The sequence below is a fragment of the Alosa sapidissima genome, chromosome 1 (genome assembly GCF_018492685.1).
Source record: "Alosa sapidissima isolate fAloSap1 chromosome 1, fAloSap1.pri, whole genome shotgun sequence".
In the NCBI taxonomy this organism is placed as follows: Eukaryota; Metazoa; Chordata; class Actinopteri; order Clupeiformes; family Clupeidae; genus Alosa; species Alosa sapidissima.
The window spans coordinates 46694179-46706181 of NC_055957.1; the positions used below are offsets into that span (position 1 = coordinate 46694179).

Here is a 12003-nt window from a genome sequence, read left to right on the forward strand (position 1 = left end):
AATATAGGCCTGCCCTCTTAGGTTTACTATTTACTAAGTTTACCCAGGTTGTTGGAGGGTATGCTCTTGTAGCTACAGTAGGGAGTTACTGGATTGAGGTGCCTCAATGACTGCCATCAGTGGTGTCCACGCAATTGGGGAAACCCAAGAATCCCAGCTAATTCCTAATGTGCAAAAGCCTCCAACTGATATCCTTAGGTTTCTATGCTTCAACAAATAAAATAGAACTAAACCTTTACACTGTAAAAAGTTTCTGTAAATTTACACCCAGATTCCAACATTATTCACCTGTTTCCTTCAATAAACAGGACTTTCCAGTCATTAGTAAGACAAATGTGTAAAATCAGGCTCCAACACTGTTATTTACCACGCCCGTAATGTTTACTCTGGAACACACGTACTTCCTGTTATCTATTAACGTTACCTTCCATCTGGTGATGTGAAGCTGTCTGCTGAGAGAAGACGATACGTTGGAATCATACCCAAACCCATCAACACAATAAGGTGAGTTTATCTGTCATCTTTGACAAGAAATACAACGTTTGAAAGCACACTGGTCATGTTTATACAAGTTGTATAATACAACATCTCTGAATGTTACCCTGCTGAAACGAAGTTAGTAGCAGTGCTATTCAGCTAGCCAAAACCACGCTTTCGCCCTTAAGCCATGCGTTATCGTTATCACTTGTTGATCAAATTTTACGTTTCTCCATTGCAATCTGAAGCCATCTAAAAGTGTTGGTATGAGTAGGGTATGCGTAGTTTTTTTAAAGTTTAACTCACGTGATTTACCTGCTATAACACTGTTTGCTAGCTAAGTCTGCTTAGCATCATCAGTTTAATAAACCGGTGGCCGTATAAACAATATGGCACAAACGGATCAGTGTAGTGTGACTACTGCTTTCAGTGTTTACTTGTATGCATGGATTTCGCCCGTGCTGGTAATTACTTAAAGTTGTGTTAAGTCCTTCAGTTGACAGTTTAGAAAGCTAATGCTAGTTAGTAGCCTAGCTAGCTTTCCATAGCAGAGGTGGTTGCATGACACGTGTATGGTATTCCTCCTGAGTTCATTTGAGCTAGCGGCATGCAACAGGAAGATGTTTACATGTCATATATGTGGGCATCAGTCCACTGCGTCTATTTATGTGAGCCATACCTAAATTCATGACAATATACCCGATATAGACCTTCCATGCTGTGTTCCAGATTGCCAAATTAAAGAGACATGCAGGTCTTGAATTTCCCCTGGGGATCAATAAAGTATCTATCTATCTATCTATCTATCTATCTATCTAGGTCTTTAGACACACATATATAGAAACCATAAACAATGTGGTTTTGATAAGACAGACAATTTCAAAAGCAAGCACCCTCACTTTGCACACACATTCCTCACACAAACATCTTATCACACCCGCCTCATCACTTTTAATCATTCAATGGCAGACACACATACACACACACACACACACCTTTCATACTCACCTTGCAGACAACTCACATTCACTCACTCCTTACACACACACACACACACAACACACTCACAGAGATTACATTCACTTTCTCACTCACACACACACACATCATGAAGAGTTGTTCAGTGCCTTTCTTTTCTTTTGCTAAGGGATGTGCGACTGTAGCTGATGAGTCTTCCAAGCCTACCTGTGACGCCTCGCCTGATATTACTAGGTATGTTTGTTTTCATTCACTAGAGTAATAATGATCAACATATACATATTTAAATCAACTTTTGAACACTAAATGTTTTTTTTTTCTGTATTGAATTTTGTTTGGACAAAATCCTAAAAGGAATCTAATCATAGTTGACATGTGGATCTATATCTTAAATTGAATATGATAAATTCTTTTTTTCAGGTGAACGACAAGGTAATCATCAAAAGTGGATGGTCAGCATTGAATCCTTAATCGTTTGTGAAGGGTCCAACCTCGCCACATTTCTAACAGGGATTGCGACATGTTTCTCCACCTTCTATATTCTGAATCTGCAATATCAGGAGGAGGCAGTGTGCACCCTTGAATTCTTCCAGAGGTAAGTTCATGTCACACTTTCGAACCAGAGTTTGTTTTATGTGTGGTATGTATTGGGGGGGGTTGTGTAGTAGTCTACTATGTAGTTATAAGCACTACTATGCAGGATTACACCCTCTGAAGAGAGCAATCATGCATAGTATTGCTGTAATAACCACATAACACTATACTTCTACTTCATACAACTGATTAAATCAAATATAAATGCAGTTACAGTAAGTAATAAATGTCAGTTAATTTCATTGTGAGAAAGTGTGTTAACGTTACAAATTCACATCCGATTCATTCACTTTGGCACAATTTTCCTCTACATGAATCCTAGTGTACCCTATCAGTTTTTGTAACTCTCTCTCTCTCTCTCTCTCTCTCTCTCTCTCTCTCTCTCTCTCTCTCTCTCTCTCTCTCACAGAAAAAGGCCCAGAATAAGCCTAAGAACAATCACTAATAAGTAAAGTGAATGTTACTTGATTTCTCATGAATGTTACTTGATTCCCTCCCTGATTATCATTTATACTCATCTCTTACTTTAAATTCTTCTGGACATAATCTGTCAGTTTATTCATTCTCACATGTACACAAGGCCAATGCGATGCAATGATATTGATAATTGATAAATATCTGTGATGATTATTCTGTATCTTATTTGATTTTGAAATAGTACTACTTTAGATAACATGTCTACATTTTACATACATAAGTGATACACAAGCCTAATGCGATGTTTTTATTTTCCATGATAATTCTTTTGTACCTTATTTCCGATTTTTGAAATACAACTAGATCACGTGTCTACATTTTACATTCATACGTGATACACGAGCCTAATGCGATGTTTTTGTTTTTCATGATAATTCTTCTGTACCTTATTCCTTGTTTTTTGAAATACGATTTTCAAAATACTACTAGATAGCGTGTCTACATTTTAAACGGGCCTAATGCAATGTATTTGTTTTCCATTGTAATTCCTCTGTATCCTATTACCTGTTCTTTGAAATCCGATTTTCAAAATACTACTATGTATCTACATTTTACATTCATACATGATACACGAGCCTAATGCGATGTTTTTATTTTCCATGATAATTCTTCTGTGTCTTATTCCCTGATCCTGAAATACGATTATAGTCAGTCTACATGTTCCTGAATTACTATTTACTATTATCTTGCTTCATGTCCCTTCATCTTTCAAAGATTACTTTACTGTTAAGACTGTCAAGTAAGTGCTGTGAAATAAAATATCTGTTAAACTACAAATAAGTAACTGATGTGAAAAAATGGATTTTTATCTTTAAAATGTTCATTTGAGAGTGGATGAACTCAATATATGGCACTTGTTTCCTGTAATTGTAAAAAATTAAAGACCTGTTGTGTAACTAACGTGAAGATCACATTTTTTCTTGTTACCCAACATGAAAATGATGTTATATACTTAACAGGAATTTAATGTTATGGTAGTCTGCCGTTAAACAACGGGAAGCTCCTGGAAATCCTGCCAGTTGTTTCCTGTTAATTTACAGGAAATTAATGTTGTTATTTTACATTAACTTAATGTTAAACCAGGGCACCGTTAAATAACAGGAACTTCCTGGAAACTCTGCTGCCAGTTGATTCCTGTTTTTTTACGGGAAATTTTCTTACAGTGTAGGTTATAAATCCAGGAGATGGCATGCACACTTTGCATAATAGGCATGCCATGCCAGCCTTTTAGGTTTATTTGGACATATTCAGTATGTTGCTGGAGAGTCCATTTGATCTTTTGAGTTTCATTCACACATGTGAAATATCAGTAGCCTGGTATTTCAAAGAATCCACAACATACATCACAGGACTATGTCAAGGCTGATAGTTCCCAACAGCAAAATACCCCAAGAACAGACCAACAGGTAACATTTTTCAACTGTAATTGTTCTGTCTTCATTATGAAAGACTACTGATCCATGGGACAAAAACATCTCCATTGTCTATTCTCTGAAGCTTCAATGAAGCTGTTGCCAAGAACAGCACAGCCAACACCTTTTCAATTTTACAGATGTGATTTTTCTCTCAGTTACATGTGTTTAAACTTTTACATGTATAACCAGCCAGATACTTAAAAAAACTGCTTAATTTGATCACCTCATAGCGACAGTGTTCTCATTCACAGGGAAGGTCTTAAATACGTCAATACAGTCAGTCAAGCTTGTCTATCCATGTTAATTTCAAACTAATACATGTTGAGATGAGAAATCATGATATAAGTTCATCATGTGCAAAGCATTCATTCACAAACCAAAGGATTCACAATGATGCATCAGCAGTGTAAAAAAATACACACACAACTGGTAAACAGCATGATGTGAGGAAAGACTGCCCAGGAACGTTTTTAAAAAAATGTTTTATACTCAACGTCAATCATAAGTTTACATTACATATTTACTCCAGTCAATGGATTCCTCTTCAAAAGAGGATACTGTCTTCATTGCACTTTCAGTTCTTAGCTGTACCTAGCTCAGACAGTGTTTTCAGTAATTGGACTTCCAATGTTGCAGACATTTCCCAAAAATGACAATATTAGCACCACACATTTTAACATGTACTTATTTCACAGCATCAAGTCTTCTATGTGACAAAGGTTCAAACATCAACCTTAGAAAATGGTTGATGGGTTGCAAGGATAAGTGTTTCGGATGAATGGATTGCAAAGCAGTGCACATTTTATTACTGAGCAGTACAGTTTGCCTGTAAAGCCAGAGTCCACCTTTTGAACCTCAGGGTTAGTTGCCTGTCCCCAGAGTTCCTGAAGGTCTGACTCGTGTCCATGAGATGTCATCATTTGTTTGTAGATGCAAGGATGATGAGGAGACTTTTTTTCACCCGAGAAAAAATTGTGTGCTTTTGGAGCCACCCCTATAACACTGGCACAGATCCCCATAAAAACATCATCAATGTGGAGCGTAGCATTAAGTGTAAGTGCAGCTTGGTGTATTCGTGAGGCCACATCTCTGGAGACCACATATCCTGCTCCTCCAGTGTAGGCCGGATAAGAGTCCCATGGATACAGATGAGGTGACACATAATATTTGCTGCTCTTAATGCGAACTGGTCCCGTATTATTGAACACCCTGCCCACCCAGAAGTCCCGAGTACCTGCCTGGTGCACTTGCTTAAGGTAAGTGACCAGGTTAGGCATATGAATTAACATGTCGTCATCAGCAGACATTAGGAAGTGAGCATGACTACAGTAGGTGTGTGCCCAGTTGATCTGAAGAAGTAGTTTAGTGGTGAGGTTGTAGAAGGAATCGATGAAGCTCTGCTGGATTAAGTCGTGGTACATTTGGTCCTCTCGAAATAACTGACCCTGGATCAGCGCCCTGTCTTTCAGATGTGGATGGACACCTAAAGCAAACAGCACCTTCACAGACACACCCAGTTCACCATCAATATAGCGCTCATTACCCCAGGTCAATCGTATACTTTGACGACGGGCAAAGTTCTGAGGGAAACTCTTGACAAAAAGGAGGAGCAACACATTACTGGACTCACACGTGTTCTTGTGGTTGATCAAATAGTGGTAATTACTGAATTTACGAGCCTCCGCCCTGCTGACAGTGAAGCTACTGTTTCTGAAACTTGGGCCCATGCCGAGGAAGTGGTAAGGATTTGCACTTAAATTATCAAATGAGAAGCTGTTCAATTTGTCCCAATAAAGCATGATCCCTGACAACATAAGACCAATGAAGATCACCTGCACAAAGTGGCATCTCTGAGGCCGTCGGAATTTCACAAACATCCTAAGATTTTCCAGCCTATCTGGTCCGGAGGTTTTTCACACTAATTATGTGATGTTTGTGAAGTTCTGAAGTTCTAATTCAGTGGGTTGACTTCATGCTCTCCCCCTCCTTGACCCTGAAAGAAAGAAATAATACATAATAATGTAATGTAATAAAGTGAAGTGAAATGTATTATCAAAGGGTTAAATTGGACAGCAGCCAGGTGTAAAAACAAACAAACACTTGGACCATTATAAATGAAACATTAAAGACAAATACCCGACAGATCACGGGGACAATAATTACAGTGTACAATATATTATCATTACCTGAGGAGACAAAGATGAGCCATTTTTCAAGAAAATAACTTGTGGCTTCATATGTGCAAATGTGTAAATACTGTGCATACTACTTGCTGAAAGAATTTGGAATTTTTAGTCCTATGTGCAGTGGGTGGTCAATGCAGATGAGAATGGCCTGGGCCTTCTGGTCATATACTATATTGCCAAAAGTATTGACTCACCTGCCTTGATTTGCATATAAACTTAAGTGACATCCCATTCTTAATCCATAGGGTTTAATATGATGTTGGTGTGCTCTCAATCATAATTACAGTTGTGATAACAGTTTTATTCACCACGAGAATATGTTTCACCCCTCAGTTTCTTTACATTGCATGTACATTTGCGATAATATCAAAATATGATCTAATACGATTTTCTAACCGCAAAGACTGCGATGGATTACACTCACTGTAGCCTGTCGTAAGTAAGTAAGTATAAGTATACTCTTTTGATCCCTTTGAGGGAAATTTGGTCTCTGCATTTATCCCAATCCGTGAATTAGTGAAACACACTCAGCACACAGTGAACACACAGCGAGGTGAAGCACACACTAATCCCGGCGCAGTGAGCTGCCTGCTACAACAGCGGCGCTCGGGGAACAGTGAGGGGTTAGGTGCCTTGCTCAAGGGCACTTCAGCCGTTCCTACTGGTTGGGGTTCGAACCGGCAACCCTCCGGTTACAAGTCCGAAGCACTAACCAGTAGGCCACGGCTGTCATCTCTTTACTCACTGGAATCAACATGGATACCGAGGCTGTCAGAACCAATATGGCCGTCCACATTGGCCCGTTGTTTTACCTTTAAAGTTGAATTTACTTAATGGAAACAGTAGGAAGTTAGTCATCTTATGTTTAACTTTAAAATGGAAGCATTTTAAACTATCATTAGGCTGCAAATGCAAAATGTGTACGTTTAAAAAGGCTAATTGGGATAGTAGTTTTTTTCACTCGGAATGTGAAATATGTACACAGTCATGTACCTTTGCCATTTTTTGGATTTTCTGTTTATTTTTTTTACTCAAAATGTTGTATGCAGTGTTGGGTCAGATCCATTACTGAGTACAGACTACATGCCCATTTTTGTAATCAGTAACGTAATCCATTGGATTACAACAATTATATGAATAATCTGAATACTTTTGGATTACTTCAAAATAAAAAAACTCAAAATTAAATACATTAAATAAAAAAAAGAAAGACATTCAATCAAGATAATTTTAATGCTACACTGAATAGCATGTCTGCACGCCCAGAATGCCTTCTGTTGCATTATGTAATGTTATTCTCACAGGTAGGAGCATGACCCTTTTTGTCTGTTTCAGACAAAGTAAAAGAGAAAAAAAGTGTATTGAAAAGGCCCTTGGCTCTGTGTGTGTTTGCAAGTGTGTTTTGGGGTGCAAGATGGCCTACTTGATGGCCTTGTATGTTAGGTAACATACTGACATTGTGTCTTCTACATTCCATGTCCATTTACTCCAATGGGTCTATCTTAATTTTCCGACTATTAACTACACTGCATATTGACTGCATGATGTAAAGCTGCTATACAATTTTGTAATTTGTATTTTATAATTTGTATTTTATTGAGTTGAACAAAATGACTCTGTATTTCCTATCAAAATACTTTATTGTATTTTTATCTCTTAAAAATACTGCAAAATAATCTCAGTGAGACATCTCGCTAATTATTTCAACCACATACACGGCTCATTCAGCATCATTACAGTACAACAAAAAAATGTATACCATTTATCGTACATCAGTCTCAGGTAAGGATCCCAGAATTAAATTACCATTGGGGTACCAAAGGGATCTACTAAATTATTTTGCTCTTCAGAATTTTAACCATGCACAGTTGCACACACAGGTTGAATAGTTATGATGATACTGCAATAGGTTCACAACCACAAAGCCTATGTGCCGAGTTTCACATTTCAGAAAATAGTGTACATTTCAGCACTCCATGAAATTATGCAGAAGTGGTCACCTGTGTTGTTCAGCTAGTGAACAGGCTTGTGCAAAATTCCAAATTTTAGAATGGGTCTCCATTCAATTCATGAATTGGAATTTGAATTGAATTGGCTCCGCCCCACAGGAAGTTAAATTTGAATTGGAATTGGAATGACAGGAAGTGGAATTAAATTCATGGCAATTCAAAACAATTCCACAGTCACACAACAAAAAGAATGTGTTGAATCTCACATACTTAAACGACTACAATTCATGTTGTAAGTAAAATTCAACAATTCTAATAAGTTCAAGATAAAACAGACTTCATGTGAAACCATAATTGATCATTGATTGATCATTTCATAGTGAAAATGTACATATTAGATCAGTGGTTCTCAAATGGGGGTACGTGAGATTTTAAAATATACATATATTTAAAAATATTTTTGGGGGCAGCCGTGGCCTACTGGTTAGCACTCTGGACTTGTAACCGGAGGGTTGCCGGTTCAAGCCCCGACCAGTGGGCCACGGCTGAAGTGCCCTTGAGCAAGGCACCTACCCCTCACTGCTCCCCGAGCGCCGCTGTTGTAGCAGGCAGCTCACTGCGCCGGGATTAGTGTGTGCTTCACCACACTGTGTGTTCACTGTGTGCTGTGTGTGTTTCACTAATTCACGGATTGGGTAAGAGACCAAATTTCCCTCACGGGATCAAAAGAGTATATATACTAAATACTTTAAAAACAATTATTTAATACATATTTCAGGATGAATTTTATATTTTAGTAGGCTATTCAATTTCATTATCCTAAAAACCCAGAGTCCCCCACCCCCCCATACCAGGATGGTTTGACCCAACCTGTCACATGCCACCCGCCATCACCTGTCAATCACTGTCAAAACTCAAACGATTCAGTACCTCCCTCTGCAACTGGCTGCTGGATTTCCTGTTGCAGAGACCACAAGCAGTACGTGTCGGGGACAACACCTCAAGCACTCTGACCCTGAGCACGGGGGCCCCTCAAGGGTGTGTGCTCAGCCCCCTGCTCTTCACACTGCTAACACATGACTGTACAACCACTCACAGCTCCAACCATCTGGTGAAGTTTGCGGACGACACAACACTGGTGGGCCTCATCACTAAGGGCGATGAGGCTCACTACAGAGAAGAAGTAGACCTGCTGGCTAAATGGTGCAAAGACAACAACCTCCTGCTAAATGTCAGCAAGACCAAGGAGATTGTTGTCAACTTTCAGAGAGGCCACAAACAACTGCCACCACTGTCCATCGACGGAGATGCTGTGGAGAGAGTGAGCAGCACAAAATTTCTGGGGGTGCACATCAGCGACGACCTCTCCTGGACCACCAACACAGCATCACTGGCGAAGAAAGCCCAGCAGCGCCTCTACTTCTTGCGCAAATTGAAGAAGGCAAGTGCCACGCCTCCTGTCATGACTACATTCTACAGAGGGACCATCGAGAGCATCGTCTCCAGCAGCATCACAGTGTGGGGCGGAAGCTGCACAGATCAGAACAGGAAGACCCTCCAGCGCACTGTTAACACAGCTAAGAGGATCATTGGAGCACCACTCCCCTCCCTGCAGGACATTTACACCACCCGCCTCACCCGCAAAGCACTAATGATTGTCAAGGATACAACCCACCCTGCACACGAACTGTTCAGCCTCCTGCCCTCTGGAAAGCGGTACAGGAGCCTCCGCTCCCGCACCACCAGACTGGCAAGTAGCTTCATCCACCAAGCAATCAGGATGCTGAACACTCTACCCACTCTCCCATCACTGACAGCCCCCCCCACCCACCAGCCAACCAGGAACCTAGGAAACTAGGATCCTGTCTACCAAACCCCCCCCCCCCTCCCCCAACACCGCCATGTGGAACTGCACTGTGACTGCGCAGCCAAACGTGTTGCTGCTTCACATCAAGCCTGATATACTTGAATTACTGCATACCAATGTAAATATACAGGTCACACAAGCACAAGTTTAAACTTCATGTAACTGTTAAGACTATAGAAATATACAACACAACTACCTCTATTTTTTTTTTATATATATGTCCTATATTTCTATTTTGATACATACATGTTCTATATTCCAGTCTTGCACTTTAATTTAATGTTTATTGTCTATGGCTATGTCCATAGTATGTCTATGTCTGTATTTAAAGCATGTCTATGTCTGCATGGGAAAGTAAGAAACGAAATTTCAATTCTTTGTATGACCAGTGCATGTAAAGAAATTGACAATAAAAGCCGACTCGACTCGACACGATGGAGTTGTGGTTGAAGCGTAGCGGTAATTCTTGTGAAAACACGGAGGGACATGTGGCAAAGAAGGCCAAACCAGAGCCGGCAAAATTACTGCTGTATCTTGTTTTATTGCTCTGTTTTAAGTCTTTCTTTCTCAACTAAAAATGCTTTGCGCTGGTCAGGGGGTACTTGGCTGAAAAAATATTTTACAGGGGGTACATCACTGAAAAAAGGTTGAGAACCACTGTATTTGATGATGTGATGGTAATGACATTTACCTGAAAAATTACAAAAAAATCATAAATTCCCTTATATTGTGGTCTCAACCAAGCTAACAAGGTTACTCCTATCAAAATGTCTGATAATTTGATGCATACCAATTGGTCAAATTTGGAATTTTATTTTTCAAAATTTCAGTAAACCAAATAGCCCGAAATCTGAGAAATACCCTACCACGGACATGTTTTGGGGGGCCACCCAAAATAAGGTGGTGGGCCGTATCCAGCCCACGAACCGTAGTTCGGGGACCACTGGTTTAAGGTATTAACTGTTTGTTTTATCAGAGGCTTTGTCATATTTTTAGTCTGGATTTCTTAATAACAGTGTTCATTTTCCTTAAGGATGAAAACTATTTTTTTGCATGATGTTAGAGCGCCATGATTGAGATAGGTGGCCTTTTATTTCCCCTTGAATTTCCCTTTGGGGATCAATAAAGTATCTATCTATCTATCTATCTATCTATCTAGGTTTTTCACCCTTGCTCTTCAAACAGTCTGAGACCGCCATAGGCCCGGCCATAGCTAAGGACACAATTATCTGAAGGGGGAGGGGGCATCTTTGCCCATGTGAGCTGTTTTGGCAGGAAAATAGGCCAATAATGATTAATAATTCATGATTCAATTTACAGCTGCTTTATCGGACTGCAGCATTTTGACAGGTGGCCTGACCGCCAAAGACAAATCGTCTTGACACACCGCATGCCGCTTCGTTATTTCCTATGATCCTAGGCTAGGACTAGTTTGTTGCAAAGTTGCATAATGTGATAATGTGATTGCAATAGCCTATTGTTCTAGTTCGCCTACAGTTTGTGAAAAGGCTCTACTGCAGTTATGTGGAGTCGTCCAATTGAGTGAATATAGTCTTCAGGCAAAGCTTTGAACAAACTGGTTTTCAGTTTCCGCACAGGAAATGGTAGTCTACAAACATAATTTTGCCTACGGTCAAACACTGGAAAATCCACCCCCAAATATAATAAAATGATATTTGTGTCATTGGAGAGTTGCATAGCCTAGCCCATATGTAAAAAAAAAATAGCTTATTAACTTACCACGTCTGAATTGTCGTTCAAGAGTCTGAAATCCAGCGCGTAGCATTAGGTGCGTGCGACTGGAGGAAGTGCCTCCCCCCTCCCCCTTCCCCCTTCGTGTTGCTTCAGCAGATTTCCCTGAAATTTGTATGCTGTTGAGTTAATGGGCTATTGTTTGTCAATGACTCACGCGAAATTAGTACGGAAGCGCACAGCATTCACATATATATTCAATATATCACGTTAGGTCTATTAGATTAGATTACATTAGATTAGATTAAACTGTATTGTCATTTAGCAGGTACAATGAAATGCAGTTGACATCCAACCAGAACTGCAAA

General features: G+C 39.7%; 1 protein-coding gene and 1 long non-coding RNA gene across 2 annotated transcripts; one reads left to right on the forward strand and one right to left on the reverse strand.

Moving 5' to 3' along the window:
* The first annotated feature begins 394 nt into the window (after positions 1-394).
* On the forward strand, positions 395-3426 carry LOC121708479. Its single transcript, XR_006031655.1, has 4 exons — positions 395-504; positions 1625-1689; positions 1876-2050; positions 2459-3426. It is a non-coding gene; the product is annotated as an uncharacterized LOC121708479 (long non-coding RNA).
* Positions 3427-3827: 401 nt separating this feature from the next.
* Positions 3828-11795, reverse strand: b3gnt5b (UDP-GlcNAc:betaGal beta-1,3-N-acetylglucosaminyltransferase 5b). The gene is made up of 2 exons (XM_042090924.1): positions 11684-11795; positions 3828-5934 (listed from the first exon to the last, which is right to left on the reverse strand). The coding sequence occupies exon 2, from the start codon at positions 5816-5818 to the stop codon at positions 4676-4678; it is 1143 nt and encodes a 380-aa protein (XP_041946858.1). The 5' UTR covers positions 5819-5934; positions 11684-11795; the 3' UTR covers positions 3828-4675.
* Positions 11796-12003: the final 208 nt, after the last annotated feature.

Coding starts and splice junctions, on each gene's coding strand:
- b3gnt5b (XM_042090924.1), bottom strand. CDS start 5,818: ATGTTTGTGAAATTCCGACGGCCTCAGAGATGCCACTTTGTGCAGGTG.